This window comes from Micrasema longulum, unplaced genomic scaffold (assembly GCF_059751315.1).
Source record: "Micrasema longulum isolate JH-2025_06_02 unplaced genomic scaffold, ASM5975131v1 h1tg001192l, whole genome shotgun sequence".
NCBI lineage: Eukaryota > Metazoa > Arthropoda > Insecta > Trichoptera > Brachycentridae > Micrasema > Micrasema longulum.
The window spans coordinates 308,454-334,327 of NW_028278379.1; the positions used below are offsets into that span (position 1 = coordinate 308,454).

General features: G+C 31.7%; 2 protein-coding genes and 2 long non-coding RNA genes across 6 annotated transcripts in view; 3 read left to right on the forward strand and 1 right to left on the reverse strand.

Moving 5' to 3' along the window:
- Positions 1–607: 607 nt before the first annotated feature.
- Positions 608–3,877, forward strand: LOC148276569 (uncharacterized). Its single transcript, XR_015823702.1, has 2 exons — positions 608–1,850; positions 3,684–3,877. It is a non-coding gene; the product is annotated as an uncharacterized LOC148276569 (long non-coding RNA).
- Positions 2,495–19,092, reverse strand: hig (locomotion-related protein hikaru genki). 3 transcript variants are annotated; one of them, XM_088234086.1, is made up of 10 exons: positions 18,699–19,092; positions 18,526–18,617; positions 17,239–17,341; positions 16,908–16,999; positions 15,361–15,520; positions 11,791–11,964; positions 10,387–10,521; positions 8,151–8,294; positions 5,191–5,400; positions 2,495–4,417 (listed from the first exon to the last, which is right to left on the reverse strand). In XM_088234086.1, exons 1-10 carry the CDS (start codon positions 18,835–18,837, stop codon positions 4,182–4,184), a joined length of 1,485 nt encoding a protein of 494 aa, XP_088090212.1. In that variant the 5' UTR covers positions 18,838–19,092; the 3' UTR covers positions 2,495–4,181. The 3 variants fall into 3 exon arrangements, with proteins under 3 accessions (XP_088090212.1, XP_088090211.1, XP_088090210.1); XM_088234085.1 differs by having other exon boundaries at positions 11,791–11,919; positions 18,699–19,087; XM_088234084.1 differs by having other exon boundaries at positions 11,791–11,961; positions 18,699–19,087.
- LOC148276571 (uncharacterized) lies at positions 4,328–9,361 on the forward strand. Its single transcript, XR_015823703.1, has 3 exons — positions 4,328–4,390; positions 4,714–4,765; positions 9,327–9,361. It is a non-coding gene; the product is annotated as an uncharacterized LOC148276571 (long non-coding RNA).
- Positions 19,093–21,716: 2,624 nt separating the features above from the next.
- The window catches only part of LOC148276572 (glycosyltransferase 25 family member), a 100,524-nt gene continuing 96,366 nt past the window's right edge, over positions 21,717–25,874 (forward strand). Inside the window, exons 1-2 of the mRNA XM_088234079.1 lie at positions 21,717–22,064; positions 25,326–25,557. Of these exons, the coding sequence (XP_088090205.1) occupies positions 21,877–22,064; positions 25,326–25,557 (420 nt within the window). The 5' untranslated portion in view covers positions 21,717–21,876. The remainder of the gene's footprint in view (positions 22,065–25,325; positions 25,558–25,874) is intronic.

Below are 25,874 nucleotides of genomic sequence, written 5' to 3' on the forward strand. Positions count from 1 at the left end.
TCTCCTTCATTACTTTAGAACAAATTAGTCAATAATTTTTACCATCTTCACCGTACACTGCGAAAATAACACAAGCAGCTTTGGCAGCTTTATTTCCTCGATTGAAAAGAAAACAGGTGTCGGAAATTCTCACTTTTGTCTACTCGACATTCCATTTTGAAGGCTTGTAATCAAATAAAATAATATATATAAAATAACACAAAAGCACACATCTTGTAGAGCAGAAAAAATTCTTTCATTTTACCATTTTTTATTTTTGGTGCTCATTTTTAATTTGGAAAAAAACGGATACAACTTAAACTAACACCTAATACAGATTTCTTACCAAGTATATTAAAAGTTTCACATTTAACATCATTGTAACTTTATAGTACTTAATGACATATGTCATTAGTTGTTTTAACTATTTTTACCCACTTTCACAAACTATAAGTGACCAGCGGAACCTAAAAATGGATGGACATATTTTTTAATTAATTTTAAAACCCAATACATCTTTTAATAGCCAGTGTTTGTGAAAATGCAGCATACCTCAATATGATAAACAAACACTCCACCAGAACAGCAACGGAAACATACCAGAATCTTAGACGAGAAGAGAAAAGGATACATAAAAAGAAAAACGCGCACATTAGAAAAGGGAAATCAAAAGAATAGAAGAGCTAGACTAACAGAAAAACATCCGAGAACTCTACCGCCAAACCAACTCACTTCACACAGCCTATGATAGTGTAAACAGAAATGAACTGTATAAAGCAATGTCTGAGCTAAACATCCCAAATAAGCTGATTAGACTTGTAAGTACAACAATGAACCCAACCATATCCAAAGTAAGGATCGTTAAAGATCTCTCGAAACCTTTCCAGACGTATAATGGCCTACGACAGGGGGATGCACTAGCATGTCTCCTGTTCAATATAGCCTCGGAAAAGGTGATCGGGGACTCAAAAATAGAAACCAGGGGCAATATCTTCTTCGAGCCAGTTCAACTGCTTGCCTACGCGGACGATATTGACATCATTAAAAGATTTTTCCAAGCCACCCACGGAGCGTTCATAGCGCTTAAACTAAGTGCAAGGAAAATGGGACTCATCATTAGTGAGGACAAAATAAAATTTATGATTGCCTCCCAAACTCACGGCAAAATCCCCCACACCTTCACAACAGGAAACTACAAATTTGAGGTGATCAAGTCCTTTACATATCTAGGTTCCACAGTCACCAGTGACAACAGTACACAGGAAGAAATCAGGAGGAGAAAAATGGCTGCCAGCCGTTGCTACTACACGCTTCAAAAACAATTACGGTCCAAACAAGAATGAAAAAATACTAAAATAATACTGTACAAAACTCTGATTAAACCAATCCTGACATATGTCTCCGAAACCTGGCTTACGACAAAGAATATTGAGGGAACCATTAAAGATTTCAAATGAAAAATCCTCAGAGTTATCTATGGCCCTGTGAGAGAAAACAACTATTGGCGTCGTCGCTACAATAGAGAGCTATACGATATCTACCGAGCACCCGATGTAGTCAAGGTGGGACGCTTGAGGTGGGTTGGCCATATAATTAGAATGGATGTCATATAATTAGAATCGCTGTGCCGCAAGGACAAAGAAGACTTGGAGGGTCCAAAATGTGATGGACGGACTGCATCAGCGTAGATATGACAATGTTGGAAGTGTGGAACTGGAGAGGAAGGGCAGCAGACCGGTAAGAGTTCAGGAGACTCCGGAATTCAGCTAAGGCCCGCCCAGGACTGCCGAGCTTGTGATTATGATGATGATGATATTTGTGAAAATACATAAAAATAATCATGGCTTACCCTAATCTGTAATGCTCTGCATGTATGTAATATATATAATTTTTATCTTTCGGTTATCATAATATTGATGTTTTTTGTAGATATTTTTTTTATTTTTTTATTTATTTACAATTTTAAAAAACCCCTTAGGGTTACATTAGAAATTTAATATTGTCTAGTCATTTTATGTCTCGTCTAGTCTAGTTAGTTCAGTCATCATGTGCTTTTTCAGATTGATTTTAAATTTGTCCCCAGTAAAAGTTTTCAAGTAGTAAGGTAAGTCGTTGTAGTGTTTAAGTCCAGTATGTAGTATTTTTGACTGTCCTGTGTTTGTCTTTGCTTTTTCAATATGATAGTGTTGTTGTTTCTTTATGAAACTCCAAAACTTAATGATTTTGATAAACTTATCAATAAAATTATTTGGTTAGGTTTTGCCTTGTTTAATTATACCAAGGAATTTTACTGATATTTATATTAAAATCTTTTTTTTTATTGGTCAAAGTGCTTAAGCGTTTTCTTAATTTACTTGATCATTTTGCTATTACCGTAAATACAGTAAAAACAATGAAAATATGCATACAATTTACAAAAACACATTTCGAAATTGCTATTTGAGAAAAAAATATTTTTTTAATAATTTTAAAACATGGTATTTTTTAGCAAAGGTGAACGAAATGAAATTCATAATAAAACAACAATCCATTTAATAACAATGTAAATAATACTGAATAAAATAAATAACATCAATAAACATTTAACAGAACACAAAATGTTTTTTTTTTTTACATGAAGTTTTATACATAATATGTAATTAAATCTACTTTATTTTAAATTCTAAATATTATCTTACTAGAAGAAACACATCTATTATTAGTATTGAGAGATCAGCCCATTGCACGGTGGGATTTTACATTGCATGTGCAGCTTAAATTATTCTAATTGAAAAATTAACTTAAACATCTAAAAAAAAATAGACTAGAAGAATATTAGTTATCCATGAATATCCTTTGATGTAGACATTTTTCAAAATTGGGGTCACTGAAGAGTTGCTCAGTTGTGGACGGTTAACATATATTAAATATAAAATTCAATGGAACATATTGTCGTTGCAGCTTGGAAACCAGCTATATGCATTCATTTTACTGAATATGTTTATTACGCCGAAAAATTACTTTTTTTTTAAACCAAAATCAAAAGGACAACATATGAATTTTCATAAAGGATCTACATTCACTTTAAAGAAAATCAATATTTCCAGACATTTCAACTAAAGTTTGCTGTTTTTTTTTCCCCTGAACATTTTTGTGAAAAACACATAGCTAATTTCCAAGGCGTAACAATGATATCGAGGGCTTAGAGTCATAACGGCGAAATTACAAAAAATGCTGTTTAGTGTTAAGTACTAATCTGACAAAAAGATGAAACTCATCCGATAAGTAGTTACCTATATAAATTTATGTGAAACTACAAATGAAGCATTTTGTTTAAAGTCAGAAGAATAAACCACCTTTTACATCATTTTGTTAATTTAATAATGTTAGCGCAAGTTAGGGTCACATAGACGAAAGCGTAGTTTCATATTTTTGTCTCTAAAATATTTTATTGTTTATGGTAAATTCATAATCTTTCTGCTGTCTCTTTCGATTATATTTAAAGCAAGGTTGTGTTAACTAACACTGTTCTAAAGTAAAAACAATGACTTCAAAGGGATGGAAAAACACGAAGTAAATTTAAATCAATCTCTAAATAAATTATTGAATGCAGAATAATACATGTTTATGGAATGAAAAAATAAGTGAGGTTATAAATACAGCGTTTTTAAACTGTTTTTTAAAAATAGTTATGCATATTAAAACATTTAAATATTTGTTAACAGATCTTAAAAGTGACACTCATAATGCAAGCAAGGAAAATATGCATCAGAACAATAAATCAGACTTTTCTGGGATCAAATAATAGTGATGCCACATATGATGCCAATAAAAGTGGTGGTTCCAGAGACAACGTAACAGTTAAAAGTAAGTACCTACTACAAAAATAAATAATTTTAGATATTATGATTTTTCACGTACATGATGTTAATTTTTTATATCAAAATATTTAATAAAATTAAATAACAAACCCCCTGTTTTGCTTTAACATGAAATATCATTTTTTAAAGTTGATTAAAATAATTTTCTATATTAAAATAAACAACACATTATTTTTTTAGATGCACAATCCACAGAAGAAAATTTTTCCTCCTTTAAAAACATTCTCGTTTTTCACCAGGATGTTCGAAACGAGCTCTATCAGAAATTCTAATTAAACTTGTTTTTTTTTAAAGATAATTTTGTTTGATATGCTCCGGATTTAACAAAATAGAAATAATAAATTAACTCAAAAATTCATAGTCTGTGGTAGAGTTGGATTTCTCTACACAGAATGGCGGAGGGTGTGACCAGAAGCCGGTTTCAGTACACACAATCGATGCTTCTCCTTGGAGAACAGATGGGTCCTTACACCCGTACTGGACCAAGTCGCCGACATTATACATCCCGTTCTTAGGAGGCACTACCCACTCGGCCAGGTGACCATTGACAGGTAATAAAGGCGGCGGACATTCCACGGCTAGATCAACAAACAAAAATAAACAAATGTAGGGTTATAATAGAAACAATCAATCACGTTTTGTTTAGTATCAGGTCGCTATACTGAAAGAAAGATTCATTAGGTGCAGGCGATTATGATTGGTACAGTACTCACAAATATGAGTATTTTACTACGCTAAATAGCGAGAAATTAACGATTGATGACATAAAATGTATGTTTGAAATGTATGAAAGTAGCTATTTTTACTATGAATAATTAAAACGTTAACTTTGTGGTAAAAATTTTGTTTAATATTAATAAATATTTTTTTATAGCAGACTTCTCTATGCCTACCGGTTCTGGAAACTGGTAAACGTAGAAAAATCGGTAAGTGGTTATATACAATTATTTACTAACATTTATTACATAGTACCAACATATTTTAGTTTTGAAATGAGAAAGGAGAGAACTTTCTCGGAACTGTTAAACTTACCTATGTTTATGTTGCTTGCAGACCCGACGGTTGGGTCTGGTTGCTGGTTGCGTACTGCGAACCATTTTGTTTATAAAATAATTCAACATGACATTGGCAAAAGCATACAATTTATTTTGCAACGCCATTTTATTTTTAAAAAAAAACATATTTTATTACTTTTCTGTAAATTCAAAAGAAGCATTGCCATACAATTATATTGTATTGTTATCATTTCCAAGAAAACATTTTGAATATTCAGTTTCGAGTAGTACCAGGCAACTTCAAGAATTTTTCTTTGCTAAATTTTTCATATATTTGACAAATTATTTGGACATACCAATACATGTTGGGGGTACTCCTGTCCAATGTCCTTCATGATCACAGTGCACAGCAGGTGTGCCTACCAAGCGGTATCCCCAAGCACACTGGAATACAGCGCGGCCTCCATAGCTTGACTCATATTCCACCAGTTCTAGTGCAGGTTGTGGCCAGGAGAGCCGAGGGCAAACTATTTTCACACAATTTGGCACTCCGTCTGACCAAGAACCTATATAAAAATGTAGAGTACTTAATAATACATAATAATCCCCAGTGCAGGCATTCGAAACGCTCTCGCGGTGGTAGAGAACGCGTCTATTAATATTGAATTCTCAGAAGTTATTTACTGTAGTAGCCTGATCACAAGTACATATTTACTGATGGTTCTAAATCAAATAGTGGCTTTTGTTTGGTATTTTTAAACTCCATGGCTCTCTAATTTTAATGCTGAATGCATAGCAATTCTTGAATCTTTAATCCATATCGAAAAAATTAACTATTCACACTCTGTTAGATTTTAAAAGTTGCTTTAAATTACTCCATAGATCCCCATTCAGTTCAAACTATTATTTTATCATCTGTAATGTTTTTTGGTGGATTTCTTAAATATTTCAAATTTGATCAGAGATGTTAATTTTGAAATATTGAGTCAGTATTTAGAAAGAGACCTTTGGCTATATTTGGCTTTGTAGAGCTTCGTCTTTGTCATACACGTGTCATGTGTAATGTCCGCCAGTGGTTGTTAAGCGTTCTAAAGGACGGTTGGGACAATTTTGAATTAACTATCAATAAAATAAACTATCAGGCATAAATAAAAACTATCAAACTAAAAATAAAATAAACTATCAGAAGTTTTGATAATTAAATAACTAGAAGCATTTTTATAACTGATGACTTATGAGATGTCAAACGTTAAGAGTAGAGGTGATCGTATATTATTGTTTGATTTACAAATTAATACGGTATTTTTAGATTTTCAAATTGTTAGAACCGAAAAAAACTAATTAGAGGGTAATAATGGAGAGTTACGGAAAACACCTCACAATTAAAAGAGGTGGGTAAATTAATATTCGATCAATTTTAAAAATCAATTTAATTTCAAAAGTAATTGAAATAAATTCAATTTCAACTCATGAGTCATGGGTCATTACTAAGACCCAGAAGGTTTGTCATATTTACACATAAAATATTGTACCTAATCTAATAACTTCTAAATTCAATTTATTTTAATTGCTTTAACGGGAAGTTTTTTTTAATAATTGCTTATTTGGGATTTCCAAAATTGATTGAATATTAATGTACCCACCTCTTTTATTTGTGACGTGTTTTCCGTAACTCTCCATTATTACTTTCTAATTAGGTTTTTTTTTGTTCCCAACAATTTCTTCTCTAACGCTTCAAATTTGCTCATCTCTACTCCCTACTCCCCGAAACGGCTTTCTACTTGACTTCACCTCACATTGCTTAAGACTTTCGCTTCACCCTGGACTTCGATTTTAGACTTCTCTCTCTATGGATTCCTGAACACGGCGATTGGACTTTTCAACCCTAAGTGAATGGCCCTTTTGAGGACATCTAAGGCTTTGATGTTTTGAGCGTTTTGTTCAATTTTGCACAGAAAATCAATCAATCAAAATCAAAGAAACCAAATTGACTATATCACCATTAATCAAAGATGGCGATCAAATATCACTAATGTAAAAACATTGCCGGGTGCAGACTGCGGTAGTGACCATCAATTGTTGGTAGCTAACTTCAAAATCAGATTGAAGTCGGTAAAGAAAGTAGTGATTAAGAGAATATCTAAATTAGATAACCAGGCATCGAAAGTTTTTGAAAGAGGAATATGCGCAAAACTCAGTACACTTGAAAATGATCCTTTTGAATCCGCTAATGCCACATGGACGAAACTCAAAACCACAATCTTAACAACAGCCAATGATGCTTGTCTATTGAATGATACACTCAGAAGAAATAAAGTGTGGATGAGCGACGAGACTTGGGCACTAGTAAAACGACGCAGAATCCTAAAAGAGAATGGTGTAGTTAGCAACAGACAGCAATATAGAGCATTACACCGTCAAGGGAAAAAGCATGTAGACGTGATAAAGATGCATACATTAATGCTGTTTGTAAAGATATAGAACAGCTGGCTCATACTGCACATACTAAAGACATGTTTCTGAAAATTAAGATCCTTACGAGTAACTTTAAGCCCAAAACATGGATAATTGAAAATTAAAGAGGCGAACTTCTGACTGAACAGGATAAAATACTGGAGAGATGGAACAATTACTGTCATGGATTATACTCTGACAATTCTATTGAAATTAGGAATGAAATTGACATTGAATTGGACGATAAGAGGGAACCAGATATATTGCTGGAGGAAGTAAAACATGCCATTTCCACAATGAAAAATAAAGCAGTAGGTAATGATGGCATCTCCGCTGAACTCATTAAACATCTAGGGTACGAAAGAGTTTGGATGATCTACAATATATGTCTGAAAGTGTGGAGAACAGGTCAATGGCCCGATGATTGGACAGAGTCAATTTTAATACCGCCTCATAAAAAATGATCAACCCGTAAATGTGAGAATTATCGAACAATCTCCCTCATGTCGCATGCCAGCAAAATTCTTCTTTTCATTATACTTTTCATTATAAATAAACGTTTAGAGAATTACATTAATTGTCAAATTCCCTGCGAGCAAGCAGGTTTTGTGGCAGGGAGTGGTGCTCAAGTCCATAGGCACACGGCGTATTACTGAATCAGACATACGAATAATGCCAAATTTTAGAGCCTTATTTTGTGCTTTTGACTAGTAAAAATGTGAGTGAGTGTGAGTGAGTACCGTATTCTAATTTAAATATTAAAATAAATTATTATCATACTGATTTTTTATATGTGTTATTTGGTTTCTGTTCCAAATTTTATTTGACTAAAAAATATTTTATCATAATAGTAAGATCTTACCTGATCCCTGACAAGTCAAATTAGCAGTACCATTTAGAACAAATCCAATTGCACATGAAAATCTAATGGACTGACCCAAATTTGTACCCTCTACCCAATGGGTGAGAAATGGCTCCGATACTTCAAGAGCTTTACAATGAACACCTAAAAGAATAAAAATAATTATAATTATAATGAGCACTAATATTTCAATGTTACAAAAGGATGGGTCACGGGGTTAACTGGGGGCAAAAGATACTATAAATTTTAAGGAGTTAAAATGTTCAACTCATACCCACCTGAGATAGGATTCTCAGATCCTATGAATGAATATGAAAATTATTGATTAGACGAAAAATGCATTTTATGTGTGATTTTTGTGAAGTCTAATTTTTTTTTTAAAATTAGCTTTAATTCAAGAAATAAATTAAAATTATTGGACCAGATTTAACCGAGTTTTCTTCGAAAAAACGCAAATAAAATACAAAAAATAATATTTGTTCGAGGTGCATAGCGCTGTGTATCTCATAACCCCCATCGGCCGTTGCATTTTGTAGTTACCGCGGACATAAAATATACACATGTAGATAAGAATTTGGAGATATTGTCAACCTTTGGTACGTGCTGTCTTTAACTGCTGAGTTTGGCATTATAAACTAATGCCAAATAAAATTTAATCAATAAAAGAATAAAGGACAATACAATAATAATAGAACATTACTTTGATGGCTTCTGTGATGAAATGGCAAAGACTTTTGCACCGTGTATACATGAGGATTCCGGGTTTGAATCCCGCTTGAAACGCATTAATTGTCAATAAGAAAACAATAATGTTGCAATTATTAATTTCAAATTTTCAAGTGCAAATTTTGACATGAGGTTTTTTGTGATATTAATATTAGTTTATATAACCACTAAATAATAAAAAATTATTAAGAAAATATTCACAAAAGATCTTCCCAATTTCAATGGGAATGGGAAAGAGTGAATAAACAAATCTCAACAACAGTTGGAATGTTTTTGACTTTAACAAATGATAATCAAGGAATATATTAGATTTTTTTAACATTATAAACAAGAATTTAATTATGTATTTGACCAGTTTGAATGATTTTTAAATTCGTTAAGATCTTCTAGTGCTGTGGGTGTTTTCTGCAAATTGAGAAATACCGTTTTTATGATGGACACTATTTTCAGAAGGTGATTAAAACAATTTTTTGTTTGAAAGCGGTCTGGCTGTTTTTAGCAGGACATATAATTGACCTTACTGCACCTGATAACATCAATATCGCATTTTTTCAAAATTGTGGACTAGCTGTTTTCTGCATAACTACGTTCAAATGTTCGTGGACAAATACTGTATTCAACCCTCTCAAGAGTTTAAGAAGATTAAGACATTTACAGGTCTTATGACATGTATTATACCTACTGGTTTACGGAATAACTTTACATATTTAACATTAACTATTTTTATCTATGTCCGAACATCAATATTCCTTCCATGATATTTAATGTTTTTTTTTAGTTTAGAAAAAAGGTGAATCTATGAAATCAGACAAAATAACAAAAGGTCACTGAAAGCAAGTAAAGATTGAAAACAGATATGAGTTCAGGATCCGCACTAAGCAGTATTGGCATGACAACGCATAACGTTATGATGTTTGGGGCTCGCGGTCAAAATGCTGAATTATTTTTGTTCAGCAAAAAAAATGTTTGTGATCACTGAAGTATCCCGATTGGACACCAAACCATGAAGTAGGTATGATAAGTGATAACGTGATAATGGTAGTCCGACAGTAGTAGGCTATTTGCTTCGCTTCAATATTTTAAGTTGTAATTAGAAAAAAACGTAAGATATCTTATAAAAAAACTAATGACATGTCTCATTTAATATTTTTTATTTACATTTTAATATTTTTTCGATAAAAAAAAACCATGAAACTTTTAAACTGGGCTTTTTTTACTTTACTTTTTCTCTTTGGCCCACATTATTTTTTAAACCATCCGGCTTTATGAGTTAATCAACAACCTGATAATAAATTAAATACATAAAGCCGTTGACTTTTACAATTTGTCTTGTAAATAAATGAACCTTACATAAACAATGTCTGCCTTAAAACAGGTTACATAACATAGCACAGGGAAATCTATTGCAACTAACATAATATTATAACTAAAAAAAAATAAGTTTAAGTAAAAAAAAATGTAGTCTAATAATAGAATAATATATTTGAATTAAAATGTATTATTTACTTACTCGCAACATGAATTGTAATGCTATTGGTAATTCCATGTGCAGTAGCGCACGTATATATTCCAGAATCTTGAGGTTTCACATAAGATAAAATAAGCCTGTAATGTGTATTTTTCTCTAAATTATCCACTGACCAATCTAAAACAAAGAAAAATTATTTACGATTTTAATTTTTTTAAGAAAAAAAATCAGTACTAGTAAGCTAATCATAACAACAACAAACCATTACGCCGTTTCCCGTAGGCAAAGGGGATAGAACGCCATATCACTCTGTATTTGCATACAGACCTTACTTCCTCTACATTCATACATCTTCTCGTGCACGCATTATGAATTTATTATATTTATACATTTATTTCGACATTCAACATGTCCATATTAAAGTATTTGTTAGATTTGGTAGTGCGATGTCTTTCTTGTTTACGGCATCCATCAACATTTGCATCATAAATCATTTTAGTCGTTCTTTCGCTGTCCATTTGATCTACATTTCCAAACCACCGCAGCACTCCTTTCTTGATTTCGTCAATAATGCTTGTCTCGGCCTTGCATAATGAACGGATCTCGACATTAATTTGTGCACCCATCATACAGAGTTTTACCTCACATTTATCTGAGAGATTGCATTTTGACAGCATTCAGTCTACTTTCATAATTGTTTTTCCAGTTCCATACTTCACTCCCATACATAAGGGTCACCACCAGAACTCCATTGTGGGCTGATTATTTTGCCTCCTGTGAAAAACATTTGTTTTCCAAGGTAGATTTAAGTGCACCGTTCATTCTGCTCCCGGCACTCACCATCCTTTTCATGTCTTTCTCAGTCTTTCCATTGGCCAAATGCGCCAATCATTACACTATGACAAAGACTTCCCCCCTCGATTTTTGTATTTTATAAGATCTTTACCTAGTGTAGCCAACGAGTCGAAAACACTAATCCAAAGTTATGGTTATATGGTTAAACTCGAGACAAGATCTGGACTTTTTTGGTGTAAGTCTTTATGGATTTAAAAATTCACTAAGATAGACCAGATCTTGTCTTGAGGTATTAATTTTTATTTTTTTTGTCCAGCTTTTATTTTATTAGTGCCTGTATTTATTACAAGAAATTGTTAGAATGGACTGCATAAGTCCGTCAAATAAATAAATAAATAATTACAAGTTGGCGTAATAATAACTCCTATATGTACATTATTAAGTTTAAAAAAAAAACAATTGTAAATTCTTTACTCGGTATGGATCACCCCAGTGAGAGAATAATACTGTATTCACAAAACTAAAGAAAAATATAAATCTCAAAACATAGCTAAAATACAATAATTTAATCAAAGCAAAAAAACCTATTTTGTAGTTAGGTAACAAGGGACGTTGACTTACAATTTGAATTTTAGTAATAGTTTAACTTACCAACTGCATGATGTTGGAAGTTTGTTGTTGAAGACCATTCTGGATTACCATTTCTGCGTAGAACGATACAATCCAGATGTACAGTAGTATCCGGGTAAACATACAAATCACCAGAAGGTTCCACTGAAGCTGATCCCAAAGATACCACTATCAATATTGTCGGAGGAGCATCTTCTTTATTAAGTAAAATATAAAAATACAATTATCAACTAATTTTGTCGAAACAAAATTCATGTTCTGTTTATCTAACGGTTAACATTATAGAATAATGGCATATCTCAATCCAAATTACCCCTGTGTCCATTTATAAAATATTTATTAAAATATTCAAGTATAAAGAATAAGTACTTTGGGGGACTTATTGCTAAAAGCAATATCTTCCAGCCAACCAAAAAACAGACTGGTCAAAAGAAGAGTTGGTCAAACTTAAAATTGAAAGACAAAAATAATCGAAAATACATTATACTATCTTAGAGGCATGGAACTTTTAAATATGCAACTAGCTTTGCTATTAAACCATTGTAAAAAATAATAAAAACCCATTTCTTTTTCCCCTCCTTATCTTAAACATTTAGTACAAAAGAACTAATTAATTTGTTAATTGATACCCAAAATCTATATACAGTAAACACCTGTTTTACTAGGGAGGAACAAAAAAAGTGTAAAACTGAGGAAAACGCTAAAGTGAGGAAATTAAAAATGTATGGAATGAAAATGAAATTACATAAAAATATATTTATTGTACTAGACCAGTGGTGGCCAGCATTTTGTATACCATGTGCCAATTTTTTCACATACAAGGTCAGATGCGCCATACAACTCAAACTTTTTTTATCTTCTTATGTTCACATTTGGGGTTGTAAATTAGAGATAGTAATAGGAACTGCTTCGCTTATGAGAGGAAAATGAATACCTCAATTACGGAATTCAATGAATTAATTTACATCATGTCCCCTATTTTAAAATAATGGCAACAAGAATGCAATGCGCCACCTGTGATTGTTCAATGCGCCACGGTTTTTTAAAATTTATTTTTTTAAATATATTTTTTTAAAGTTTTATTTATTTTAACAAATAAGTAACAAACATAATTGTATTTTTGTCCCTGCAAAGCCGAAGCTTGTCTGCTGGTGATTGAATTATTATTTTACCTTGCTTGTAAAGTACAAGGTTTATATTTACTTTAAAGGGATAGTTATTTATTTGTTAACTTCAAAAAAATAATTTATTCTATTAAATTTACTTCAATAAAAAAAATAATGTTGTTTAGTTATTTAGTTGATATAATATGTAAGGATCGGGTGGGATGTTTCGGCTGTGGCCTGCTACAGGAGCTTCTCCGCATTTGCTCGAGTGACGAGGAAACCACAGAAAACTCGTCAGGAGAAGGCGGACTGTTGTCATTCGTCAACAGACCTTCCGATCCACTTGAAGAGTGTTCGGCATTTGGTGTCCTGCCATCATTGATACCTTTTATTTTCTTTACTATATCTATCGTGTATAATGTTACCTCTTTTAACAAGTCCTTATGACTAATTACTGCCCCACAGTTTGGCCACCACTGTACTAGACTATACTAAATATACCGCAGAAAAATTTTAAAAAGTGCCATAATTGGGGATTATTAAAATTTATCAATGATTTCATTAAAAATATTTTGTATTTTTTCAATTAATACTATGTGTTTCTTTTTATTGAATTTAAGAAAAAAATGTTTAAATAATTTTACATAGGTACTTAACCTTAAAAACACACAAAAAAAAATGAATTTGCATAAAACATATACAATGGTTTTTTCCCCTAAATATTAGGAAATTTTATTTATATGGTATCACTTTTTTTATTATGATAACACAGAATTTCAACTGTTAGTTACATCGCAGTAAAAATGTCTAAAACTTTTATGATAACTGTTTTAAATATCTTCTTTTCACATTATGTTTATAACTTTAAATAATAATTCTGTTGCTAAAGTTTTGAACTTTCTACATCGTAATTTATTGATATAAAGATTTTATTCTTCCTAAACATGCATCAACTGCATGTCACAATTTAGTAAAATGTAAAAATTAGACACTTAAACAAAATAGTCAATTACACTGCACCTACTTTGAATTTAGTTTGAAACAATAATTTACAATTTTTTTTATTTGCCTCGATTTTATTCTCCATTCATGCGGCAGCGTCTTTTGACAGATTGAATGAGTTTCGAAAAATACCGTAAAACGTAAAACCGGGGTTATGAAAAACACAAAAACATTGATTGGGGGGGATATTTTAATGAGAATGTATGGAAAAAATGGGACCTTAACACTTTGTATCCCGGAACCGTGTAAGCACGTGATTATATGATCACGCATTGCGGCCCGGTCCCGTGTTTTCACGTGGTTTACCAGCTGTCTAAAAAAGTGCATTTTTATTGACATCTAGTGACTTTTATTAGTATTTTTTTACTGCTGGTAAACCACGTGAAAACACGGGACCAGGATACAACACGTGGTTATTATAATCACGTGTTTACATGGCTCCGAGATACAAAGCACAAAAAAAGAGTGAGGCCCTGTATATGTGCGAACATTGCAATGTGGCTCTCCATAAAGGCCAATGTTGGCAAACTATAATACAAAAACGACTTATTAAATTGCTTCAAATAAATATGAGAAGTTTCAATTGATTTAACCCAGTGTTTTCATAATTATGACACTTTAAGAAACCCTTCACAAAGTATGAAATTTCACAAAAATGGGCCAGGCACGGGTACATTATGTGTGTTTTCGGCCGGTGCTCAAAGTGTTAACATTTCGGCGTAAAAAGCGGGAAAATGTAAAATTGAGGAATGTAAAAACGAGGTTTTACTGTATGTAAAAATGAATGTTTGTTTGTTTGTCCGCGATAAACAAAAAAAACTACTGAATCAGTGTCACCTTGAAAAGGTTTACGGCTATTAAAATCTTTGATCCGACCAGCAGAAAAAAGTTAGGAAGCTTGATTAATATTTAAGGCCCGGTTGTTTGGTCATAAAGTAAAAGTAATTGTAACAATAATTTTTAAAATAATATTTTTTGTACGGAAAAGATGATTAGGAAGGTACTTTTTATTTTACTGTTTCGGTGGTTATGTTTAGAGAGTATGTACTCTGAATTAAAACCATTTTATAAGAAAGCATATTTGGGAGAGAAAAAATCCTTGCAACTTTGATAAAATGTTGTGTTAAAGGGAGTAATATTGACAATGATGTTATTTCTTGTCCTCGTTATACATTTATGTACCTGATTAGGGGGATGACATCAAAATATTTTTAAATTTTACAAAGATTATCCACTATCACTGTGCATACATCTGCATCTAGTAAGTGAAAGAACGCTGCAGTGAATTTCAAAAATGAATAGTATGATTTATATTTATTAGTATTACAAATAGTAAAATTAATGTTTAAAAAAAACATCATTTCATTTTTGTACCGTGTTATTTTGAAACCGTATAAAAAAATTCAAAAAAAACTTTAAAAAGAATTTTCGGTGAATTGTGGTATTTTTTTTCTTTTAACTATAAGTGCAAAAATAAGCTAACCTGTGAAGTTGGTTAGAAGAGATGTCGGTATACAAGTTGGCAATTTAAAATTCCAATCTCCATTGCTACAGCTGAGGGAACTGTCTCCTAATAGTTTATACGTTCCAATCTCTTCACATCTTGCACGAATTATTGAGCCATGAGAAAATTTAGCACTTGTCTGAAATGCAATAATTAATTGAAATATATTTTTTTAAACCAGGATAAAAAAAGTTTTTTTTAGTGATAACTATAATTTATTTTATCAAATTTGAAAATGGCCTCCAAAATTTAATTTATTATTGATTCTATTTTGAGGTTACCACAAAATGATATTCATTATGAAAAGTAAAATTCTATATTTTTTACAGGAAAGAAAAAGTTCTTCCATTTTATTTAATTTAGGATTAATTTAAGTTAGCGTTATATAAATACAATCAAATTTGGTTATTACAGGGAAGATGGGATCGACTGAATTTGCTCGTTATAAGCATTACTCGTAATACCAGAGAAATATTTTTAAAATCCAATCGCCATTTCACATTGTCACTATTGAAAATTATAATAAATGCTTACAAACATACCACTTTTTAAATTTCAAAATCAGATAAATTAGTATTTTTTTACAATGTGATATGGATAGAGGATTTTTTACACAATTCAACATATTTCGCGCCAGGTTCTATTTTATAAATAATTGCCACGTTTTCGCAAATTGAAACGCTTCTGCTTGTTAATAGTTATGTTTACAATTCAAGGGTTACGTTTTAACTTATCTGACATCACCCACTGATAATGTTCATTATGCATTGACCATAGAACATTAAAAAAACATTGTACAATCTCCCGAAACAAAGATGCCATTCATAAACTACAAAAGAAGTTGTAAATTGTAACGAGGTGCCGAGCCTGTGCTTACTGAGTTCAGAAAGCTTGGATTTTTTTACAGACAATTTCAACCATATGGTAACACCAATTAGGTACATAGACACTTTCATAGTATCATAAACGTAAACCGATTCCAAAGGCCAGTGGTATTGGTAATAAGTTAGTACCACATTTGGATATTATTACTTAGTTTCTTATTTCGAAAATGATTTTTTTAAACAATTGAATAGTTTTTGCTCGACTGTAGGCAATATTTTTGTTCGGTTTGTCCGAGAAGAAGCTCATTATAAAAGTGAATAAATGTATGGAGAAAACCACAAACTAAAATGTCAAATAATGCTTCCTTATTATATCTGAGATCTCGCTATTTCCGTGATCGTTATAACCAAGTTCGACTATATGTATGTTTTAAGGTCATCATGTCTCGTCTGGTAAGTCAGGTGTTTTTTAATGCCGATTTTAAATTTGTCTTCAATATAATTTCTCAATGAGTAGGGTAAGTCATTGTAGTATTATAGTACTATTGTAGTATTAATACACTATTTTTGACTGTCCTGCATTTGTTCATCTTCATAATTAAATCAATTCCATGCAATGCTTTGTCTCAAGCCACTTAATTTATCTTATCACATTAAAAAACCACTATGTCAGTGCTACAAACATTAAATCTTTTCACTTACCGAAATACTTCTGTTACGAAATGTAAGATACAAATGTGTGTTCTCAGATTGGGGTAAGGTACATTCCCTAAAAATAGGCTGGAATCTCCCTTCTGAAAATAAAAATGTATCCATTTAAATATCATAATTATTAATGTAATTTAAATGTGTAATTACAATCGCAGATTAAATAATCGCATAAACGCACAGTAAGCAACATGAAACGAGTTCGAAACATGCAAAAATATCATGAAAGTGGATACATTTAAAAAAATCAATTACATATCTCAAAATTATTGATACAATCGCAACGCCAGGATAAATAATATTTTTGACAGGTGTGACAGTTTACCTTCATTGATAGCACACAGTGGTCCAACCCATTGTCCATCAATACATTTGATTTTACAAATCACACGTTCTTGAAGAGGTCCTACAATTCCAGGAAACTTAATCTAATGGAAAATAAATTTTAAATGTAATATTGTGTAAATAGTATTAGAATACAAAATACTTTGTTTCTTTTATTCATATTATTAGGAATCAAAGAAGTGTAAACCATACTACCTAATTATACATAAACTTATTCATGGAAGATTTTTCTGCATGGGATGCACCTAGTCTTTTAAGATTTTTCCATTCAGTATAATAATAAGAAGAACATTATAATACAGTTATCATGATATATTTAATATAATATTTATTATCATATTCAAAATTCACTAATAAGTAGCATCATAAATATTTCATGTTAAATCTAACTAAATTAAAAAGGTTTAATTTTTTAATAAAATATGACAATTTTAAGGAATAGTAGATAAGTACTTTAGAAATCATACTTCTTAGGGTGAATTGCCTTAAAAAAAAGATAAATACTTATTATTTGACAAATCATAATGTGCTAAACAGAAGCCAAATTTTGCAAAGAAACAAATAAACCATTTGCAAATTACTGTTGAAACCAAACTATTGGTGCTGTTGACGAGTACATTTACCTTGGGCATAAAATCAAATTTGGACAACTAAATCAAACTGCGGAACTGAGTGGACAAATCGGATTAAGTTGGGCTGCTTTTGTTTTAAAACTATGTCACTCACTGCTAGAAATGTCCACAAAATTAAGTGCACTAAGCGGTCTACGGAAAGACAAATGTTGGGCGTTTCTTTAAGAGACTGAATAAGGAATGAGGAGATAAGACACGGTATAAAGGTGACCGATATCGCAGAAAGAGTGGGAAGACAAAAATGGCAGTAAGCGGGTCATGTGGCGAGACAAGATTGATAGGTGGACCCCCAGAATACTAAATTAGAGACCCTATGAATATAAAAGGAAAGCGAGGAGACCACAGAGAAGATGGACTGACGACATCGTTGAACTCGCGGGTCATGGATGGAAACCATGGAGAAACATGGAAAAATTTGGAAGAGCCAGTGAAAAAAAACGGGCTGATAAGAAGAAGAATAAATTACTGTAAAAAATAAAGAGTATAAAGGTACTATTTGATAACCGTAAGCGAGGGATGAAATAATTCATAATGTATTTTTACTGTTGTTAAACGGACTGAATAAGTCCGTACATAAATAAATAAATAATAAAAAATATAAATTTAATGGAAAATAAAATATTAGTAAAATTTACCTCGGAGACCGAAGTAAAGTCGGATTGAAAGTGAGTTTTATCCAGAATCGTGCCATTGATTATCATGTCAGGTACAGAGCATTTGAATTGATCTGCAAAATAAAAACGTAGCAAATTCGTTATTTTACCAAATTAAAAATGTATATCAAAATTAAACCAAGGATTTATAACACCTTCATCGTTTGTAGTGGTCCCTGTCAATGCGGTGGGAATAATGTTTTCGTCTGCTAAGGCGTAAAAAATGGACAAACATAGAATAGATTCCATGAGGAAATATTTTATAACCATTGTTGACATTAATAAATTTGTCATATCATTTTAAAACAACCAAATAAGCACAATGTTTTTGACTGACGAAGAAATGTTTGCTGAACAACACATAATAAACCTTTGCTTGAATAATCAATAAAAACCTGAAATTGAATTTTCGCGAATATTTAAGTAAATATTATTATTTATTTATCATTAACTCTGACAAATCTATCTCTGCTGGGTTTCCGCTGATTTATAGAGATATCTGTAGTCTGTGATTTATAGTTTCCGACAGTTTTCTGCTACCTCCCGTCATAGACAAATGACATACATATTTATACTTCCTCTTCTTAGTTTTTTTCGGCTTTTTTCACCCCTAACTGGAGTGTTTTAGCCAGTGTCCAGTTTGAGATTTTACTTATTTCAATATTTACTCATGTGTTAGTACTGTATACAAGTAAGTGTGTTAGTATTTAATATTACATACTCTTTACATAATATATAACTTATTTAGAACTTAAGGTGGAGACGCACATACTTGAAATACGTGAAATTTCTCGATTTGGTCATCTAGCGGCAAAAAATATAAACTTTTAGAACTAACCCAAAAATGAAACAATTTTAAGGTCAATCTAGTTTGGCTGTGTTTTCAAAGATGTCTCTGAAGTTACCACCAAGGCAACACCATTCTAATACGTATTGACCAAGGTCACGATAGAGGATGCAACATTTACCGCGCTGGACCTGGACAAACAAAATATTGTAGCTCATCTTAAAAAAAAAAAACCTTTTAAAAAATATATATCGATAAACCGAACACAAGATGATTGCCACCTTTTCTGACAGTTCATCGAATGTTTTTCAAGCTTAAACGTAAGAAAAAAGCATCCAAGACATGTTTGTGTTTTAGAAATATACCGAAAAACATTAATAAAGTTACATAATACATCTCACTGCACATGTCATGAAGTGACATAATACATCTCACTGCAGATGTCATAAAGTGACATTATTGAATAATTTTATTTTTGCTGAATTTAAGAAAATATGTTTTTCATTGCTTGAATTTTATTACTCTATGCACTTTGTAGCTGCAAGTGGTTGAGTAATATTAGTCTTTATATTACGTAAATTCACTCTCTTAATCTATTCTTCAACTTCTTCCATTGAATAATAAAACTTCCAACTACTAATGTGTGGCAATATTTTGAGTTTGTCCAAATTTTTCTTCAAGTTAAGTCATGTCTTTCTCGATCTTCCTTATTTTCTTCATTCATTAACATGCATTCGCATGGTAAATTCTTCAAGCTGTTTTTTTTGCCATTCATTCGCTCTATATGTCCAAACCAACGCAGAACTCCATCATATTGTAAGGACCTTGATTAAGTCAATAATGTCCGTCTCAGCCTTATATAATGCAAGAATGTCCACATAATCGAAATCTGATAAAATGCACGAAACGATCCATGGTAAGACAGATGCTCGGTGTATGTCTAAGAGACAAAATAAGAAATGCAGAAATAAGGCGCCAAATCAGAGTCAAGATGGCAGTGGGTAGGGCACTTGGCAAGACAAAATGATGGCAGGTGGACAATGAAATGGAAAAGCATTAGCAGCTATTTTGAAATGCACAACTTGTTTTTTTAATAAATACTGATGCTTAGCTAACTTTGCTTCTACAATGAAAGATACTACTTCGTCCATACTGACTTATGAAAAAAATGTATTCAATTGATTGGAGTAATTTAATAAAGTTTTTACGGTACAATCGTCTACCTTTGATAAAGTTTCTAACCTTTTACGTTTTGATCGTTTGCTACAGTCCGCGAAATTCTTCCTGTGTCGATCATTTGAAAACGGCATCTCTTGTAGCTGCCTGTACGTTGCGTAGTTCCCCAAAAGTCGCATTCTTCTGTCACATTCAACTAATCAGAATATTTACAGACTTTTTTGGTTTTGAAGGCACATTGCATCCAATACTTCGAAATTTGTTTGCATATATAATCAATAATACGATTTTTAAAGTTATTTGTGTCGATATTTTCGACATCGGGTTGGTCAACACATGTAAAGTATGGCGTTTTTTCCCACATTACTTGCATTTTTAGCTAGCCAAATGTCAAACAAGTGCATCTGCGTAAATAAACACTTGTAAAGAGATCATAAAAAAAAATACAAAAATCAGGCATGTAATTTTCCCCAAATGTTTTATGCGTGTGCGATGTACGGAGTGTATGGCTCATACTAAACCCCAGAGTAATGCAGATAAAAATGTATATATAATAAATAAAATGTTCTTATGAACATTATGTACTAAATAAGATTAGGGACAGAGCGGGGAAAAATAGTTAAAAATTTATGGAACAATTTTTTTTTTAAATTTGAACAAAATTTTTGCATTATTTAGCAGGGACACTATTTGAAATTAAATATTTATTTACGCTTCAAAATTTATAAAAATAATCAAACGCACCTTTAACTTGAATTTCTATCACAAAAAAACACACATCAATGACTAATTCTGAGAAATATAGAACAATTTAAATGGTGACTAATAGGCGCACTGATTACAGTAATTAGCACTTTCTTGGATGAACTCACTTTCGATGAAGAAATACAAATGAACCCTTTAGGAATCCTAGGTAGTTTTAATACATTCAGTTAATTAGTCCTGCAGTGACACATCATAATTCGGACATAAATATTGGAAGGCTGTGACCTACGGGGGAGCACCGCGCACTGGCTAGAACATCCAGTTGCTAGGTGAATAAGAACAATAAGTGAAAAGGCCAGGAAAAAAGAAGAAGAAGAATACTAAGAAGAATCAGAAAAATCTTCACTAGTAAAGATTTTTTTTAAAAAACATAGAGTAAACGCATAACTCAATGGTAGGTGGATACAACAAGTACATAATCTATGGACGAAATGACATTTAATTTGACTTTAGATTTGGCACTTGACGTTTGATGTGAACCAACACTAACTTAAACTTTTTAACAAACTTCGATCTTTTTATTTAGGCCAAATACATTACTATACTAATATATTAATTCATTTCGGTGATACAAATTTGAAAGAAAAGTGGATTTACATGTAAAAATGCTGAAAATTGTATTATTATTTACTACTCTGTTATTTTATTACAAAGTTTTGGGAGATATAAACAATTATCAGAAATGGCCTACAGTTTGTATTTGTTTACTAGCGAGAAATAAGGCGCATACCCTTCCCTTCTCATTAAGTTTATTATCAGGACTCGACTATCCAAAAGACAGAATAACTATGTGGTAAGCTATTGTTTACTGTCAATTTGAGGTTAAGAATTTAAAGAGCAGCGCCTTGCCTATTACCATCATGCGAACTAACCAAATTTATTGCGATTGCACAACTTCAAATCTAATTGAATTTAACTGAAATTATTTTCTGTTACGAAAAGATACACTGTTATTTATTACATTTCAATTATCTTCATATTTAAGCCAGAAAGTTTAACTGAAATTACATTTCAATTATCTTCATATTAAGACAGTTGCTAGAATGTTTAACTCTTGTTAAAATTAATAACTTTGGTTTTGTCAAATAAATAAACTAGTTAAAACATTGAATTGAGAAGTAATTTATAAGTTTTATCGATTACATTTTTATTACAATATTTGAGTTTGTCCAAATGTTTGCAGACAAAAGATTGGATTTCACCCCCTCAGGAGTCATTAAGATTAACAAATTACAACATGGATGGAGAATACCTTAAATAAGAAAATATGGAAGTCTAGAGATTTACAGGGCTTATGACCTGTCATTGGCTGGTTTAAATGGCCACTTTACACACTGTGTAACATTCACTATTCAGATGGTAACCTGTAATTACCTAGACTTTCATACTCCCTTCTTTAAGGTATTCTCCATCTCCGTTGTGATTTCTCAGACCCTATGAATACGAAAATTATAAATTCATCGTCTTTTGCAGCCTTATTCTCTCCACTGATGGATAAAGGCCTCTTCCAAACGTCTCCATTCCTTCCTATCACCCACTTTCATCATCCACGTTTTACCGGCAATAGAGGCAATGTCGTCGACCCATCTTTTCTGTGGCTTTCCAACACTTCTTTTGTTTGCCCATGGTCTCCACTTTATTATTCTGGGTGTCCACCTGCCATCATTTTGTCTTGCTAAGTGCCCTGCCCACTGCCATTTCAATTTCGCTGCACGATCCATGATATCCACGACTCCGGTTTGGCGCCTTATTTCTTTATTTCTTATTCTGTCTCTTAGACATACACCGAGCATCTGTCTTTCCATGGATCGTTGCGTGCATTTTAATTTCTGGCTACTTTTTTGTGTTATAGACATGGTTTCTAGTCCATATGTTGTCACCGGCAAAATGCACGATTCATATACTTGTCTTTTCAAGCAAATAGGGACTTGTTTATTTTCAAAAATATATTTAAGTTTGCCGAAAGCAGCCCAACTTAGCCCTATTCTTCTTGGTAACTCCGCTATCTGGTTATCTTTACCAAGTTTGACTTTGTGTCCTAGATAAATGTATTCATCAACCACTTCGATTTTATTATCGTTAATGAAAATGTCTCGTCCTGTTGGACTCATAATCTTTGTTTTATGAATATTCATTTCCAAACCAATCCTTTGAAGAGAGATAAATAAATTCAATAAGTAATTTTCGTTAGGCCTAATCTTTCAAAAAAAAAAATAGCTTCAATTCGAGACATAAATGAAAATTTTCGGAGCCGAGCATCAGAGAGAAAAAATGAAAAAAAAAAATATTTGTACGATTGTCCCCGCAAATTTTATAACGTTATATTTATATATTATTTGATATTTCTTATCTTTATCGCATCCACTGTCGCCACCGTGGACTTAAGATATTAATATTCATGTAACAGTGTAGAAATAACTTACATTTATATGAACAAATTTGCACAAATAAAAACCTAAAGCCACTGCTTACTAGTCAGATTTTCGTGGGTATTTAAAACTTTCACACAAGCAAAACACGTAATAGAACATCCCTTTGAAGGCTTCTGTGACGAAATGGCAAAGATTTTCGCGTCGTGTAGACATAAAGATTCTGGTTTTGAATCTCGCTTAAAATGCATTAATTGTCAATAAGAAAATATTAGTGTTTTTTTGACGCAAAGTTTTTGTGATATATATATTAGTTTATAAAATCATTAAATAATAAAAATTAAAAAAAATATATTCACAGATGATACTTAAGAGAACTCAGTATGCTAAAGGATCAAGTAATAATCCGTTTATAGAAATACTATTATCAATGAAAACATAATTACTAAATAAAGACCATTCTTTTCCAATGTATCGGTTTCATGTAACTCATCCAAAGATGAAATGCTAATCCCGATTCATGATCTATTTAGATAACGTTAAAACAATAAGAATACAAATTATTCACAGCATTCCATAAAAAATGATTTTTGATTACTGAAGTTGTTCAGTCAGAGATAACGCGATATCTAATACGTACTTACTACTTACTGTCCAACGAGCAGGGTAGAACGGGATGGGCGCGCGGCGAGCAGTACACACCGTACGCATACGCGGTAGTCTGACATGAAAAACTCTGCGCATAGCACGTATTTAAATGCTATTTGCGTCGCTTCGATATTTTTAATTATAATTAGAAAAAACTTAAAAAATCTCACAAAAAAACTTATCACATGTCATCTCAATGCTTTAATGTACATTTCAATATTTTTTTTGAATGAAAAAAAACCACAGAACAGGCCCAAAAAGTGACTCTTTAAACTGGGTCTGTAAGTCCTCACTTCGTTATTTTGTTACACCCCACCTGTGTTATTTTTTCAATCATCAGGCTTTACGTGTTAATTACATTTATCTTATTTTTTTAAAACTGTACATTACTAGTTACATTTTTATTCTTCTTCTTCTTCTTGTAATGTATATATAGTTTAATATATATAAATATACATATATATTTTCCAAATACCATGTAAGTCATTTTCACAAAAAAAAAATTTGGTGTAATTCTTTGGGAAAGGTATACACATTTACTGGCCTATGACCTGTCATTGGCTGGTTTGTGATCGCTTTACAAACTGTGAAACATACCCCATAATGCCTATTTTTGATAATTTGTGTTTCTCGAATTCTTTCTGTTGATTTTTGTCAAGTACATAAAAGCTGAAACTTTTATTGATGTGACATTAGAATTATTTCATCTACTAGGAAACACTTGCGCATTTTTAAAATCTCAGAACTTTTACACTGTAAATTAATAATTACTTCAGCTGCCTGAGCTTTTATAATTTAATTTTATCAAGATGAAACTTTTTCTTTTTGTAACTACTGGATACAAATAACAGCTGAATAGTATTTATTTAAAAATAAATCACGCAAAATCTTTATATTTTTAAACACTGAATTTGGTAGGTGTTTTATAAATAAATATTGTATAAAGTTAAAGCATATAAGTACTTTATAATAATTAGTAGATACCTACACATTATTTTACTACAGCTTTTATGCATCAATATTTTATATTTTTGTAGGGTCCGCAGTGATCATAATCAAGATAATACTGCAGATGTTCTGAGGACATGGTATTCTGAAGCTGAAAAAGTTTATCATCATATCAACATGGAGATTGAAGATGGGGAACCCCTTCACTTTTCGGATGAAGAAAATCTTTTGCACTGGTCCAACAATCGCTTTACTCACGTCATGTCTCTTAGAAATGAATGCTTGAATTATGGACGGAAGATTTGGGCAGATTATGTGTTTGTAAGTATGCTGTTAGGTTAGATAATATCCAATGGAAAACCTTATCGCATTTTAAATATCATGAATTATTTATATAAAATGTAAGGTAGCTGTACTTGTTATTAATGATTTTCCATAATATTTTTTCTGCGTCGCATTTTGATTCGTGTGTCTTATAAACATTTATAAAGTTTAATGTTTTTTTTAAAAAAGTATACTGACTTTAATATAATTTATTGCGTGTAAAAATCATTGCATTTTGATGTTTTTGAATAGTAAAATAAATAATTTTTTAAACAGGGTGTGGCTTAATGGAGCTCTAAATTTTTTAGGTGATT

Excerpts from the sequence above, each read along its gene's own strand:
- hig (XM_088234086.1), bottom strand. The coding sequence starts at position 18,837 with ATGACAAATTTATTAATGTCAACAATGGTTATAAAATATTTCCTCATG. Across the intron at positions 17,000-17,238 it reads ACTGTGTGCTATCAATGAAG|AAGGGAGATTCCAGCCTATT; the intron begins GTAAACTGTCAC and ends TTTTATTTTCAG. Across the intron at positions 11,965-15,360 it reads TCTTCTAACCAACTTCACAG|AAGATGCTCCTCCGACAATA; the intron begins GTTAGCTTATTT and ends TACTTAATAAAG.